The sequence below is a fragment of the Mesoplodon mirus genome (genome assembly GCF_964341445.2).
Source record: "Mesoplodon mirus genome assembly, chromosome: 14".
Classification (NCBI taxonomy): domain Eukaryota; kingdom Metazoa; phylum Chordata; class Mammalia; order Artiodactyla; family Ziphiidae; genus Mesoplodon; species Mesoplodon mirus.
Window position 1 is genome coordinate 10,223,432 of NC_138990.1, and position 16,520 is coordinate 10,239,951.

The following is a 16,520-nucleotide window of genomic DNA, read 5'->3' on the forward strand; positions in this document are numbered from 1 at the left end:
GAAGTGCTTAAAGTTCTCAAAGATGGTCTCTGGCCAACTCTGACTGGTGGACACCATGAAAGGTCATTGAAAAAAATACACCTTTTTATTCACTTAGGGCACTTACTGCCTGCCAGTAATTAAACGTTGAGGGGCACAGGCAAAGCAATGTAAAAATGAAAAAAAAAAAAAAAAGACACACAGAGGAGGAGGGGAGGGATGAGGCCAGGTCTGGTTATTTGTTGAAAGCTGAGAAAGTGCTGGACTGGCTACTTCCCAGCAGCTGTGCAAGGCAGGGGAAACCAGACCACGAGACCACGCGCACCCGTGAGCCGATGCACTGGGAAAGCTTTCCAAGTGTTGGACCCTGGCTGTTTCTTGTCTTTTCTAATAAGCATTTGGGCTTCTCTAAGTAGCCCCTGAGGGATGAGGGGGTGGAGGTGTGTGGCGCAGGCCTGGCCTCACCTGAAACACAGGACAGTTGTGGACCATTTTCCTGAGTCTCAATATTCAGAGTTAAGTCTCACCATTTAACAGATAGGAATTTTAAAGCATTTTTTCCTCAACAGTGTCTTACAGAGTAGAAAGCAAAATCCATAGAAAAGTTTAAGAAAAGACATAAAACCAGAGAAATCCTATTTTGCTACGCAGGCTGCTCTGAGCTTGACCCCAGAACCCTGGAGATCCAAGGGACTCATTCAGAGCTATGACCTGGCTCCTTGCCCCGCATTATGTCGAGGAGCTGGCAGATGTGGGAGCCATCGGCCTGGCCTGGGAGTCAGAGCTGCACCGGGGCTGTGGGAGAAATAGAATTCGGGGAGGGGCGGCGGCAGCAGCCAGCGGAGGAGACCCCGTCATCCTCCGGCCCTCCTCACAGGCCTCTGCAGTGAGGTCCTGCCTCGCAGTGGCATCCCAGAAGGACATGTTAGCTAGACGTATAAACGTATTTTCTAGAAAAAAAAAAAAAAAAAAAGCACTCAAATTAACTAGACTGTAAGAGTTCCTCAAAAGCTTTTATTCTTTTTGGACCAGCACACTTCCTGGTACACACTGCCAAGGAGGCATTAAAAAAAAAAAGTTTTTTCTTAAATAGGCAATTTATAACACTGGGAAGACTTCATTTCAGTGTTTCAGAAAACATGATTATTCCTGGAAAGAGTTTATCCCTCTACGACTCCGGAGCACAGAGGTTTTGTCCTCATTTTTATAAGCCACCTCAGACAGTGGAATACTCTGTGTTAACATTTAAGTGTTTGGAAGGCAGTGAAACACTCTCAAGAAATCCAAGAGTTGTCCTAATTGCGGGGAAGACCGTGGCTTCTACTGCCTGGGGCAGCTTTGCAGTACTTGGAGGACCCAGAAAATGTCTCTTGTGTCCCTCCGTGACCTGGGACCTGCAGGACAGCTCCCCTGCTTGGTTCCTACAAGTCTTCCTGCAGAAGGCAGATCAATGGAGAGGGACTGTGAACCTCTCCGACCGGCCCCAGGCCTCATGCAGCAGCATGGCCCGACCAGTCCCAGTGGTTTCGCTACCCAGCACGTCACCCTGGAGGTGCTTCTGACATCTGTCTCACCAAACAGACTAACGGAGAAGCAGAATCAGGCATCCAGGGCTGCCATCAAAGGAGTCGCCTCCCTCCTTCCACGTAACGACCTGGGATTCTATGTGCAGTAGACATGAACGGAGTTGTTACAAATTAAATAACTTTCTTCAAATACAATAAAACATCATTACATACAATTCTCTTTGGAAAGTCTTTCCCGTTCTCAAAATGAACTTACACAATTTTGTGCAAAAACACTGGCTTCAAATAAATAGGGTAAAAAAAGTGGGAAGAGCAGAACTTTGTGTATTGTTTTTGTTTTTTAAATTAAAAGTTACAAAACACCAGCTGCACTTCAAAGTTCTTGCAGGATGCGTCAAGAAGGCTGTGAAAAACAGCCCTCCGGGTCAGAACTGCATTTTCAAGTGAGGTTTTCTGGGTTCAGAATTCACAATGGATGCCTCCGCTGAGATCCCTCACCACGCCCTCTCTGACCAGCTTCAGGAGGAACCCGGTCTCTGTCGTCACATTGTGCATGGTCTGGAAGTTCATGGCAGCCATACAGAGATTGTCAAAGTAGTGCAAAGGTGTTCTGGGTTGGCTGAGGTCATAGCCAAAGCCCGCCAAGCTGACTTCATCGCACAGATGCGTGGCTAAGACAACGGCAATGACGCCAATCGTGGGGACGTTCTGGAAAGGAGAAAAGACAACAACAAAAAAAAAAGGTCTTAGCACAAGTCACTGCTTTACAGGTATGCTACATGCCATGCAAAGTGATGAAAGTGGCACTGGGGGCTGCAATTTTATACATCACACAATTTCAAGTCTCATCCAATTCTAAAGTCTGACTTGCCATCCAAGTCAGGAATCTAGACTCTAAATCATGGTCTGTGATGTGAATTCTCTTAACACACAAGAAACAGGCAGCCTGGCAGGTCCTGTTGCACCAAGCTAAAAGGTGTTCTTTCTAAAACTTCCACCCACCGGTCCTGCACAGGATGACCATAATAGCAAGACTAACCCATTTCCTCTCTCATGTGACAAATGTCTGCAAGGTCTGCTCTGGGACAAGTGGCCAAAGCCCTTCTCCGGACGTGGTTTGGGAACCCGTCCCGTCCTGGCTGGCTCCTGTACAGCCTCTGCCTGAGAACAGAGCGGACTCGGCTCTCGCTGGTGAAGACTGTCTTCACCTCTTACTTGTGAAGACAGTCTTACTTCACCCCTACTTGCCTTTCTGGCAAATAACACCCCCGGGCCATTTTCACATGTCCTGCAGCTCAGCCAGTTTCTGCTCACTCTCTGTTCAGGCAAGTACATTTTTCGCCTCAAATTACAGGCTTTCACATTTGTTTTTTTCCAAAATGTACCCTTGCTGACTTTGGCCTAGAATGCCAAATGTCCAAAATTGTGAATTCTGACTGTATCACCACTCCCTCTTCACGTCCAACACCCTGCCACTTGTAAATCTGGAATTGGTTCTCTGGATCTCCTTCACAGACTTGGGTAAAGACAGCACACAGGGCGGCAGACAGGAACACAGAAAGCCCTGCAATGCCTAAGCCTTCCTTGGAGACGGCTGCCCGTCTAGTACTTGATATTCTTTTGTATCGTCTTTCACGTGCAAATATACCTCCTTGGCTCATCTCAGCCGAGTCTGTGACTTCCATACACAGCTCTCCTTTTCTGTAAACTGGAACAACATCCAAGCTTTTTCCTATGCAACTATATATATACATTTTTAGTTTTTAAACAAAAACGGGATTAAATAAGTGTTCTGTAACTTGATTTTCTTGCTTAATACACTGTGGAGGTGTTTTCATATCCATTAGTTTTTCTTTTTTTTTTTTTTTTTTTTTTTTTTTTTTTTGCAGTACGCGGGCCTCTCACTGTTGTGGCCTCTCCCGTTGCGGAGCACAGGCTCCGGACACGCAGGCTCAGTGGCCATGGCTCACGGGCCCAGCCGCTCCGCGGCATGTGGGATCTTCCCGGACCGGGGCACGAACCCGCGTCCCCTGCATCAGCAGGCGGACTCTCAACCACTGCGCCACCAGGGAAGCCCCATTAGTTTTTCTTCATCCTCAACGGTCACACGATATTGCATCGACTATACCATAACGTTTAAACAGTTCTCTAATGATGAATGTTTAGGCTGTTTTTAGTCCTTTGCTATCAATGCTATGATGAACATCCTAGAAGAGCCTTGCAGATTTTCTCTGATTTCCTTATAATAAAATTTTTAGAGTCAAATTGCGGGGTCAAAGACGATTCATATTTTAAAGTGATACACGTATTGCCAAACCACCCTCTGGAAAAAGTGCCAGCTTATAATTCTACCTACATTCCCGCCAAACAAGGACATTATCAAGTTTTTAAATCTCTGCTAAGAAAACAGGCAAAAAATGTCACTGTGGCTCTAATTCGCTTTTACTTGATTACTGGTGAAGATGAACATTTTATCATGTATATCTGGGCTGTATTAATTTCTTCTGTGAAATGTCTGCTCATATCCATTCCTCATTTCTTTATTGGCTCATCTTTTTCTTTTAGATTTGATAAGGTCTCTAAATGCTTTGAGAATATTTACTCTGCGATTTCTATGATAAAATTTCCCCCACTAACTTTGTTTCTGATACCCTTCGCCATTCAGCAATTTCGTATGTCACATAATTAAACCTGTCCATTTTTTAAAGGTTATTTTTAAAATAAAATCGACCTGCAAACCAGCAAATGAGCATCTGCCTGTGTTTCAAAAAATACTATGGAATCTAATAAAGAAACAGGGCAGTTTAAAAAATACAGAAATCTAAGTGCATTTACAGTGAAACCTCTTTATAACTTAGTTTAAGAATCTTGCCAAAGTAGGTTGTCTTTTTAATAAAATTGTTTTGTTAAAAGTGATGCCAACAGGTTAAAAGTTGTAAGCCCACGTTCTGGAGGGACCCACGTGCTCTGTGTGTGGGAGCCCAGCTAAAGCCAATCAGAGACCTGACAGTCCCTGGTCGGGGGTAGGGCTGCTCTCCTAGGAGAGGGAAAACACATCATGGGTTCTGGACACGTTCCTGCAACAGGCAGAAACTACATGGCCCTCCTGGGCTCCCCACGGATGGAGAGGCCAGAGCCCTGGAGGAAAATGGCGGACTGCGAAGGGAACAGCTTCCACTATGTGAGCCAGTTCACCCGAGCTGGGTGTTCAAGCCTGAAGTTGGAGCCAGAGTTGGACTTAGCTCTTACTGATCACAGTGAAGAACCAGGTTTTTATTTTAAGGAGACGATTCAGGTATTTGTTTTCCTTAACAAGCACAGAATTCTTCCTTTAAAATTTACACAGTTGTGTTAAAGCATCTTTCTAATTAGAATTTGATTCAAAGGGCAAACAGAAGACCCTGCTCATCTGCCTATTGGATGAGGACCCCTGAGTCTAGCTCTGTGTTTGCCAGTTGCACCCTGGACAAGCCCCATCTCCTAGGAGGCATCTCAGGCCCCCAGTGTGGGTAGCAGTCCCCACGTTTCAAAATTCCTTGCTTTTCCTTAAATATAAATGTTTTGCTTAAACGATTTCCACTGCTTTTAAAAAGTTTTATTTAAAGACACAGGTTTAGCTGTTCAGATCATGAAGAAACAGGTAATAAAGGCATCTCCCCCCAGTAGCAACACAGGCTAATTGCAGGTAAAGAATCTACTGCAGTGAACAGCCTATAGCACCAAGGTTCTCAAAGCAGGCTGAAAAATAAAAATCACCCAGGGAACTTTGAAAATCCCAATGTACAGACCACAACACAGACAGATTAAATCAGAACGTCTGGGGTGGGCTCCAGGCATCCACTGAAAAGCACTGCTCTAGAGGATTGCTTATTTACTATCACCTATAAAGGGATGATAAACGTCAATTTTCACCCAAGTGGCCTGTAGAGTTAACATGTAAAGAACTTTCTGACCACCAAAGTTCCTTTCAGTGTCCTGCAGCTAATTATATGGAGTCCTGGAGTAAGAATACCTTAAATAATATCTCAGTGACCGAAGTGCTAACATGCTGACTATACTAATGAGATGAGCCACCGGGAGTGGGGGGATTAAACAGTGGGGAGCCCTAAGGTGAAGATGCAGAGAGGGAAAAACACATGGAACATCTAATCAATGACTAAGTTTCATCCCTGGAAGATGCTTCTAACTGAAAGTTGTATAGGTGTCTCCTTTCCAGCACAGAGAACAGTTAAGTTTCAGTAGCGACAAAAATACCTTATCTCGGCCCCAGAGCCTTGACTGAGGCTCTGAGTATTGAAGGATGTCAAAGGCAGTCTCTTTGATAATAACTGGATTCAAAATCCGGAACTGTTTGGGCTGTAGTGGGATTTTTTCCGCCACCTGCTTCCAAAAGAAGAGTCGCACCCAGAACGGCTAAGGAAAGAAAGCAAGCAATCATTAGGGGGATTTTAAAAAGTTATCTTATCAGTGGAGGGGGGAGAGTGCATCCCCTGCTAATGAGGCCAGAACCATGGTGTGGCCCCTTGTGGGTCTGTGTGCTGCATTCTGTGGCAAAGTCACAGATCTATGCAAATCCAGTACCTCAACTCAGACAAGCAACTCTAAGGATCTGATTTATGAAGGTGGCACTGGACAAGGAAAGGAACTGCAGAAGCAGCTCTTACTGATTTGGGGAAGAAATTCTTCAGGTAATGACCTGAGATAGTCAGCCTTTTTAGGATCCAAAGCCACCATTTTGCCCAGGGAAAACCAAGCAAACAGATCCAATTCGAGGGTATGAAGTGTTCTGGGTGCCCCGCCTGTGCTCAGGCCCCCACCATGCACCCCCTTCTCCACTTACTCCACTTCCTAGTCCTGTGATGTCTCTTGGTAACTGACTGTAAGTCATTTCATATGTGCTTCATCTTTCAACTAGAACAACTACCCGAGAGAAAATCCAGAGGACCACAATAACCTGTATGGAATCGAGCTTTGGAGATACAAATTCTCCAGCACATGAAGCTTCTGTGAAAAGTCTGATATGTCCTGTTAACTCTACAGTCAGCTGGTTTGTGCAAGTGCATATAAACGCACACACACTGCTTAACAGCTGAGCTCTGGAATTTATTTCAACATAATGTGGGGGGTTGGGGGACTATAAAGTAAGGTGATGGATTACTGTAAAGACAAAGAAAAGGAATATGACCAAGCTGGGGCCGTCTCCTCCACATCTGCCCCTCTGGAACGCTGTGAATTGACTCCAACGAGAACACCACCAGGGGCTTCCCGGGTGGCGCACTGCATAAGACGCCGTGCTCCCCATGCAGGGGGCCCGGGTTCAATCCCTGGTCAGGGAACTAGATCCCACAGGCATGCTGCAACTAAGAGTTTGCATGCCGCAACTAAGGAGCCCGCCTGCCACAACTAACACCCAGCACAGCCAAATAAATAAATAAACATTAAAAAAAGAAAGAAAAAATAAAGAACACCACCAATCAAAGCATTTTTGGAGAATCTCTTTGAAAACACTCTTCAGAGAATTTATGTATATTCTTCTGAATAGCCTCAATAATGGTTTATATTCATGCACATAAATCTAATTTCTGAAAATAGTCAGAAGCCATGTAAATTCAAGTCTGGTGAATGAGGTGGGTGGTCAACCTCAATAATAGCCATTTTGGTCCCAAGCTTGTTATTTCCACTAATGATCCCAGTTTCCACATGTGACTCAGTCAAGTTCTGAAAGCAATTTCCAGGGGAAGTTCTGAGGGGCTTCTACAAAGGGAGTGTTTATTTGAAAGCATGTGTGTTAGTTTAAAAATAAAAACCTGTTAATTCCAATCAGAGACCCCTTCGCTTTTTACGAAGGCATATCTGATAGCTGAATTTCTAGTGCTTACCAGGGTTTCATTTTTGACCATCGCCTGAAGCCAGTTGAAGTCAACACTCTTAAATAAAACAGCAACAAACAAGTCATTGGAATAATATTCAAGGTCAGACAGTGGTGCACCCTCTGGATAAGTCATCCTTATAGTAGTTTTATTTCCAACATGCTCTGAATATCCTTCAACCGGTGCACTGTTTAACCTATTTAAGTAAAAAGGACAAAGATAAATTGACATTAACCACTTTAACACATGCCACATTCCTGCAGCGTGTTTTCCACATTTTTTTAGGACTGGGAACGAGGGTGTGGTTGGGGGGTAGGGCACCGTGGTTGGGGGGGAGGGCACCCCTCCCAGCAGCCCTGTCATCCCTCAGCTCTGCCCTTTCCAGGTGCTTGGTGAACGCCAGTCTCCAGTCTGCAAAAGACTCCCGTGTCCAATTTCTGAGTGACAAGCAATTCCATCTAGTCCTGTCACTTTAAGCCAACCCAAACACATTACACTCTGGGCACTAGTAATGTTTCCTTGAAAGCTTCCCATTGTGCTTAGATATTGGTGGTTCTTGCCAGAATTTCAAAAAAGGTAATCAAAAAAGAAAACCTAAAAACCGGGGAAAGGCAGACACAAACCATAGTTATATAGACAGGGTTGGGCCCAAGGAGGGCACTGGGTCCAAGTGCAACCTGGTCGTGAATTCAAGCAGGAATCTGGGGCACTTAGAACTGTTAGATCAATGAAGGCTTTGCCAGGGTGGATGCTCTGGGGAAAATGCTAAGAATTCTTCCCAAAGCAGTACCACTCACACAGGTACGCAGTTTTGAAATCTCAAAAAAAGTCTGTTTGGTTCTTTCCCTGTATTATCACACCTGTATAAACCTTTCTTTTCTATTCCACTGCCACTTCCTCTTCCAGATCTCAGATACCTAACCCCTGGATTATTAAAAGCTATTATTAGACATGACAACGAAATGCACAGCATGATCCTGGATGAGGTATTTTCTTTTTCTTTTCCTTTCTTTCTATTTTATTATTCATTTATTTATTTATTTATTTATTTATTTATTTTTGGCTGTGTTTTTTTGGTCTTCGTTGCAGCGCACAGGCTTTCTCTAGTTGTGGCGAGCGGGGGCTACTCTTCATTGCAGTGCGCGAGCTTCTCATTGCGGTGGCTTCTCTTGCTGTGGAGCACGGGCTCTAGGTGCGCGGGCTTCAGTAGCTGTGGCATGTGTGCTCAGTAGTTGTGGCGCACAGGCTTAGTTGCTCCGCGGCATGTGGGATCTTCCCGGACCAGGGCTCGAACCCGTGTCCCCTGCCTTGGAGGCGGATTCTTAACCACTGCGCCACCAGGGAAGCCCTCTTTTCCTTTCTTTTTAAATAATGGACACGACTGGAATAACTGGTGAAGTCTGAATAAGGACTGTAGCTAAGGTCTGTACTGCATCAGTGTTAACTCCCTAATTCTGAATATCGTCATGCGGTTCTGTAAGAGAATGTCCTTGTTCTTAAGAAATGCACACTGAAGTATTTAGGGGTAAAGAAGGGGTTTGAGATTTGCAACTAACTCTCAAAGGGTTCAGAAAAGAATAATAGTATATAAAGAGAGAAAATTATAAAGCCAGTGTGATACAGGGTTATCAACTGAGGAATCTGGGAAAAGGGTGAATGGGGGTTCTTTGTACTACTCTTGCAACTTTCCTGTTAAGTTCAGAATTGCTTTAAACCTAAAAGTTACCCCAGGGGGGAGAGATAAATTGGGAGATTAGGATTGACATAGACATACTACGATATACAGAACAGGTAACTAATAGGGACCGACTGTAGAGCGCAGGGAACTCTACTCAGTACTCTGTAATGACCTATATGGGAAAAGAATCTAAAAAAGAGTGGAGATATACATACATATACAGCTGATTCACTCTGCTGTACAGCAGAAACTATCACGGCATTGTAAATCAACTAAACTCCAATAAAAATTAATTTTAAAAATAAATAAATAGAAATTACCCCCAAAAAGTTTTTCAGCTGATCTCCATCATAATCAGGCTAAGTCCCCTTCCTTGGTCCCCAGTGCTCTGTGGCCCCCAGTGCCCGTGCCGGAAGTGCATGCTGTCCAGTCTGGCCTCACCATCATGGGGCATCAAGCCACCTGCCCAGCCCCCCTTCCCTCTCCCAGGCCCTTGCTCCTCCTGCCAGGTAAGGTTCCCCATCCAGATCTCCTGCCCACCTGCTTCCTAAAGGGCTAAATCCCAGCATTCTTCAAGGTCAGCTCAAGGCCGCCCTTCTCTTCCGCTGCATCTCTCCTCTGGGCCGGAGTGCGCACCCCAGTTTCTTACCTCTTCTCCTCCCGTCTATCGGTCGGTCGTACACCATTAGAAGGGCATATGGGGTCCTGTCTGCCTCCCCCAGTGTGCATGTGCACGGCTGATCATTCAGCTGCTCACACAGAGTCAGGGTGAGGTTCTGGAAGCCTCAGAACCCTGCATTTGGAATGCTAGGCTCTGGCCTGGACCCTGTGCCCTACAGTGTCTCTGTGTCCTCATGCCTGACACTGGCTAAGGGGATGGCTTCACCATGGAACGAGACCATCCAGAGCACGTGACAGTGTCTGGCACACAGGAAGCACCCAGAGAAAGGAGGCAGTTACCTCCTCCTTCACCCCCCAACGTCCACCACCCCATTCCCACACCCTCACTTCACACCTTTCGCCTTGAAACGTAGTTCTTCCTTGTTTCTTCTATCTCTTGGCCCTTACAAAAGTCTGGTTCTTTCTTACAAACATCTTACACCCCGTGTCCTTTCCTCCTTAGCTTCCTACACGTTCTCCCAAAATAGCTGCTAACATGTACTGAGCATCTACCCCAACTCTGACACTGTTCCAAGTGCTTTACATCTAGATGTTAACTCGTTTTGTTTTCACAGTAACCCTGTGAGGTCTGTGCCATCACTGCCCCCATTTACAGATGAGGAAACGGAGGCACAGGACAGCAAGGAACCTTGCCCGAGGTCGCAGCTGCTGGGGATAAAGGCGTTATGTGGAGATGGCACCACTTTCAGGCTCAAAATATCTGAGATGGATCTTGTCATCCTCCCCCACTAGCCAGAGATTTTCCTCAACTTCTCCGTTTCTGACAGTGGTCCCACTAACGCCTCAGACCCCAGACTAGAAATCTTGGTGTCCCCTGACATGACCGTCAAACTATCAGAAACTCCTGTAATGTAGGATGATTGCCTATTGCCTGTTACGTGGCTTTCAAACACCTCTGTGTGCTTTCTGGTCCCAGCCGGTGCCACCTTCCGGGGCTCACCCACCCCAAGCCCTGCTCCCAGGAGCCAGGCATCCCACCGACTCAAGCTCCCTGCACTGCAGCCTCCTCTGGGCCCTGCCTGGCACAGCCTTCCACCTTTGCTGGCTTATCTACCGATCCTTCCAACCTTCACCCCCTCTGAAAGGGTTTTTACCAAAATTAGGGTCAGTGCTGCACAGTTTGGGGCGTCCAGTCCTTTCATGTCTTTGTTTCAACTCCTCAAACAGTGAGTCCCCTGAAGGCAGGGACATGTAGGGCTGCCTGGGTCCCTCCTGTTTCGGGTGCTGCCCTGACCCACAGCAGAGAACTAAAGTCCAGAGGGGAGAGGATGGTCTGAAAGCCAACGTACCTTATCACAACATCGAACTGGTTCAGGGCCTGGCCCAGCTCTAGTCCGTGGAGGATTCCACCACTTCCAATGACCACACAACGCCTGCAGCTCTTGGCTTTCAAGTGTGCAGGAAAGTCGTGCTCGGGCAAGAGTTCCAAGAGGGTCTGGACTTTCTCGGAGAACTTGCGGAATCCGAAAGGAGGGTCGTACTTGTACTCCGCCTCGCTCCCTGCGGGGGCCTTCGTCACGAAAGGTGGCAGGTCCGAGCTGTACCTGCGCCTGAAGAGCTGCACCATCGACCTCTTGGCAAACTGGGGCCGGCATTCCTTCTGCAGGACTTGCTGGGCATATTGCTGGGCTCTCTGGAATGAAGCACACAGACCTGAGTTTCAAAGGCTCTCAGGCATCAGAAATATACTCGGACAGGTGACACTTTCTCCTGCGATGTTTGATGTAGCTCCCTTGTGGATGACTGTCTTGTAACACAAAACGTCTGCTTTAGGGGGCTTCCCTGGTGGTGCAGTGGTTAAGAATCCACCTGCCGATGCAGGGGACACGGGTTTGGGCCCTGGTCTGGGAAGATCCCACATGCTGCAGAGCAACTAAGCCCGTGCACCACAACTACTGACCCTGTGCTCCAGAGTCCTTGATCCACAACTACTGAGCCCATGCGCCACAACTACTGAGCCCACACGCCACAACTACCGAAGCCCGCGTGCCTAAAGCCCGTGCTCTGCAACCAGAGGAGCCACCGCAATGAAGAGTAGCCCCCCTCTAGCCCGCGCGCAGCAACAAAGACCCAACGCAGCCAAAAGCAAATAAATAAAATAAATAAATTTAAAACAACAACAACAAAAATCTGCTTTAAAGAGTTAATTTATGCTAGAAACTTGAGGGGGAAACCTGGGAGAATCACATGACAAGGAGACAAACTCAACAAGGATATTTATTTCATGGCACAAGGAAGGACCCCCACTTCCTACCCTCCTAGCCTAAGCTGTTCAAATAAAGTTGGGGTGTTCAAATAAATTTTGAACAAGTTTTGAAAAAAATTGAACAAATTTTCAAATAAATTTTGAACAAATAAATTTTGAATAAATTTTGAGGTGTTTATTTTAAGCTGTTCAAATTTGAGGTGTTTAAGATTTCATGTTTCATAAAATCCTGACATGGGAATTCCCTGGTGGTCCAGTGGTTAGGACTCTGTGCTTCCAATGCCGAAGGCCTGGGTTCGATCCCTGGTCGGGGAACTAAGATCCCACAAATCGCGTGGTGCGGCCACAAAAAAAAAAAAAAAATCCTACGTGCGCTACAACATGGATGAAGCTTGAGAACATTATACTCAGTGAAATAAGCCAGCCACAAAAAGACAAATACTGTAGGGCTCCATTTAGAGACGGTATCTAAGACAGTCAAATTCGTAGAAATAGGAAGAACAGTAGTTCCCAGGGGCTGAGGGGGAAGGCAAATGGGGAACTGCTGTTTAATGGGCAGAGTTTCAGTGCTGCAAGATGAAAATGTTCCAGAAATCTGTTTCACAACAACGTCAATCTACTTAACGGGGCCAAACTCTGCATTTAAAAATAATGAAGCCGGTAAATTTTATGTGGGTTTCTTTTTTAAACACAATTTAAAAAAAAAATGATTTCCAGGGACTTTACTGGCGGTCCTGTGGTTAAGACTGCGAGCTCCCAATGCAGGGGGCATGGGTTTAACCCCTGGGCAGGAAACTAAGATCCCACATGCTGTGCAGCACAGCCAAAAGAGAAAAAGATTTCCTATTTCAGGTTCCTATCTAGTTGGATGAGAAACAGGCTTATTTATCAGATGGAGTAATGAGCTTCACGCAGTCTGGAATGGGAACCGGGTGGAACCCGCAACGGTGTCCGGTCAACAGAGAAGTTGCCTTGGTTTTGTATACCAGCTTCCCTGCACGTTAATATTTTGCATCCACAAGAAATGACTGTTGAAGGCCAAGTACACTAGCCCGGCTGAACACGGCAAGACACGGAGAAACCAGGGACAGACCCCCACGTGCCCCCCAGTCTGCCCCTGGGCTCAGTCTGGCCAATTGCTGCCTCGGGATCATCTGGCAGCGTCACTGCGCTTCCTGTCCTCATAGCCACGTGCAGCAGTCTTGGCCCGACCTTATCCCTCCTCTCTCCACGCTGTGTGCGCGCGTGCGTGCGTGCGTGTGTGTGTGTTCCTCTATTTTACTTGCTGGGATATTTATTTTTAGGGTTGAATATGTCTTTTGAACTGTGTCAGTACTATCATGAGGGGTATTATTGCCATATACAGTTTTAAATGTTTGTCTCAACTATGTTTTTCCTCAAAGTCTTGTCTGAGTTTTGTACAATAAAATTTTTGTAGAAATAATCATCTTACTGCAGGAGAACCCCACTCCCTTCTCTTTAAATTACAGCTTCAAAAAGGTCTTAGTACTGGGAAGAGCACGCCGTCTACATCTTAAGAATCTGGCCCCAGGTCTGAAGAAGGGAATGGATTTTCTTTGAGCCTCAGAAGATGCCGCAGACACGACGTGAGGTCACCGTCTGAGGTCACCGGCACAACACCTAGGACACCTCGCAAGACGGTCCTGAGTGTCTTCGCTTTATGGGTTCCAGGTGGCGCACCCAGGAAGAGGGCTGAGCTGGCAGGCTCACGGCGCCTGATCACCTCCCAAACCCCTACAGTCCCAGCCTCTGCCTACAGAGAGCAGGTGACAAACACCACCACTGATACATATTCTGATACACCACGGATACCTCGCGAATGAGCATCCTCGTGAGGAATCCAGGGGAAGGCTAAGCAGGGAATCGGTCGTAACCCAGAACAGCCCCGGAGTGGAGGGCTCGCCCTGACCAGGCCTCCAGGTTGGTGACACTCTGCACCTACAGGCACTTAATGCCCAACTGGGGGGCAGGGCAAACAGAGGAGCCACATGTACTATCCCTACTTGTCTCTACACCCCGGGCCTGGGGGTGTGAACAAGTGTTTAGAGAACAAAAGGGCTAATTCTTCACTGTGGAAGGACATCCCAAGCATCTTGTTTTACAGATCTCCTGGGATAGAAATGAACATCCGAGAAGTGCCAAAGACAGAAGCTTAGTGCCTGACTCAGGGCTGGAACGAGAGGTTCGGTGACGGCGCCGGACACTGAAGCGTGACTCTGCTGGGCGCCAAGTTTTCTAGTTTCGTTTGGAAGGAGTGACATTTCATTCCATTTCCATTCTGGCAAAGAGTTCCATCTCAGGCTTCAAACTTAATCTTCTAGACTGTGGGCAGAGCATCTTCTGATGGTGACCCCTCCCCTCCCTCCGCAGGTGCAATAAATCAATCCCAGTGACAAGGTTCTAAATGCCACTGGAAATGGCCAAAGCCACAGCAATTCCTTTTCTTCTCTTGTTTCAACTCGTTTAAACATGTAACACGCCCCAGAGGTGTCTCAGCCTCCCTCCTTCCTCTTTCAGGTTTCAAAGCTCAGAAGAAAAAATGCCTCGGGAGGACAGCTCGCTGCGTGGAGCTGCGGTCAAGACCGCAAGCATCTCGACCTTCCTCTTCTCCACTGCGGACAGTGTCAAACCTGGGAGCCAGAGCAGGCTGGCGAGGAAGGACGCAGTGGGGTCCGGATGGCATCCGTCTCGGATGCGAACCACTGGGAACCAGAGGACTGGTGACCTCCTCAAAGATCCAGGAACCCCTCTTCCCCCAAATCGAGGCATGGACACAAGAGCTTCATTTTTTGAAAGGCTTCAAGGCTGAGCTTGCTGGCTGCCCACAATTGAGAATAAACAGACATCAGGCAGTTTCAGCTGTCACTGATGTGGCGATGTGCCATGGAAAACCACAGTGTGAGAATTCCCTGAAGGATATTAAAAAATGAATTTCCCTCAGTAAAGATCTCCATTTTCATTTCTACCCCATAATTTTTTAGGACAATCCTTCTCAGAAATATAGGTAAGTGGCATAATTCTTAGTAAAAGGCAATGTTTTCTTTCATTGATTGATTTAAACCCAGGACAGGGCACAGCATTTGGGATGAAGGAGAGTTTGGGGCCTGGAGCTGACTGGACCTGGGTAGGAGCCCAACTCCGCCACGGACCACATGAACCGAGGGTATGAGTTATGCAACGACACTTTCATTTCCACGTTTGTAAACTGTGGTTTAACTTCCATGAGTTAGCTGTCTATAACTTTGACCTGGTTAAAAGCAGAAAAATCTGAATAAACAAGTCACAGACAGAATAACACAGTAAAATCTCAACCGGTCAATGGTTGCCTCGGGCTGGTAGTTGAGGGTAGCGTTTGACCACAGAAGGGGTGAGAGGGAACTAACTTGTGTGATGAAATGTTCTAAATAGGATTGTGGTGACGGCGTACATTTAACTGTAAAGTTACTAACACTCCTCCAATTGGATGCTTAAAAGGTGAAAGTCGTATGGTATGTACATTTTACCACAATACACGGTTAAGAAGCAAACAATCAGACGATCTGGATCTAGACCCGGTTTCAGATCTCTTTATCCGTAGTGTAAACTTGGTTAAAGCATGAACTTTAAGGCTTTTCAGGCCTTCAGTTTCCTCACCTCTATGAGACCACTGAAGGATGGTCTGGGAAAAGCAACAGCAGAACCCAGGAGAGAAAGGGATCGGTTTGGAAGCGCGAATGTCTGGACTGATTTAACTCGGCCCAGGGTTACTCTGCTTACTTTATTTTTTTTTTGGCCACACTGCACAGCCTGCAGGATCTTAGTTCCCCGACCTAGGATCGAACCTGTGCCCCCTGCACTGGGAACGCAGAGTCTTAACCACTGGGCCGCCAGGGGAGTCCTACTCTGCTTACTTTGGATACGTGAGTGTAGGTCTATGGAGTCACAGTGAAGACGTAAACTTGGCCATGATGAACCACACAGCCCAGGATGCAGTCCCCAGGGCCATGTGTGGTCTTTAGTTCCTGAGAGAAGGCCAAGTTCAAACTGGTGCTACCATGAGGTCTGAACCTCAGTTGATGTGAATGTGCTCTTGTCTCTCTTCACACGTCTTTTAAGTGCAATTTCACAGCTGCACCACACTCAAACTATCCAAGCATCCCTGCAGAGACCACTGTTCGTCTTTTTTTCCCACAAATGGCACGTTCCGGGACATCTTTAAATAGAAAATAGAAAACCCACAGCAAACATGGCCACACTTCCGCTGTCTACATACAGGCAGAATGCAACCAGGTGTTCAGAGTCCAACAGGGCTGTTGACCTTGCAAGTTGTTGAATGTCATCAACAAAGCTCGCAGGGCCCCGCTCTCACGACTCTGAGACCCTCTTCTGCTAATACACAGCCACAACCATTCAGATGCGTCCAAACTCTCTTGGCAGTAAGGCTCAGTCTCCACCGAAGCCTAGAGACAGGGTTTCTCTGTCGAGAGCTCATACTGAACACCATCTCCCAGCCCTTCCCACCAGCCGGCTTCCTGGCTATTCCCTCTATTCTGGGGACCTGAGAAAGGATTCCTCTTCTT

At 46.8% G+C, this 16,520-nt stretch overlaps 1 protein-coding gene across 3 annotated transcripts in view; it reads right to left on the reverse strand.

Annotated features, from left to right (window-relative positions):
* Positions 1–973: 973 nt before the first annotated feature.
* ST3GAL5 (ST3 beta-galactoside alpha-2,3-sialyltransferase 5) overlaps positions 974–16,520 on the reverse strand; it is a 48,318-nt gene continuing 32,771 nt past the window's right edge. For all 3 annotated transcript variants that reach the window (XM_082642781.1, XM_082642783.1, XM_082642782.1), the window contains exons 4-7: positions 11,024–11,367; positions 7,385–7,571; positions 5,760–5,918; positions 974–2,213 (exon numbers count right to left, since the gene is read on the reverse strand). In XM_082642781.1, coding sequence (XP_082498907.1) covers positions 1,965–2,213; positions 5,760–5,918; positions 7,385–7,571; positions 11,024–11,367 — 939 coding nt within the window. In that variant the 3' untranslated portion in view covers positions 974–1,964. The remainder of the gene's footprint in view (positions 2,214–5,759; positions 5,919–7,384; positions 7,572–11,023; positions 11,368–16,520) is intronic.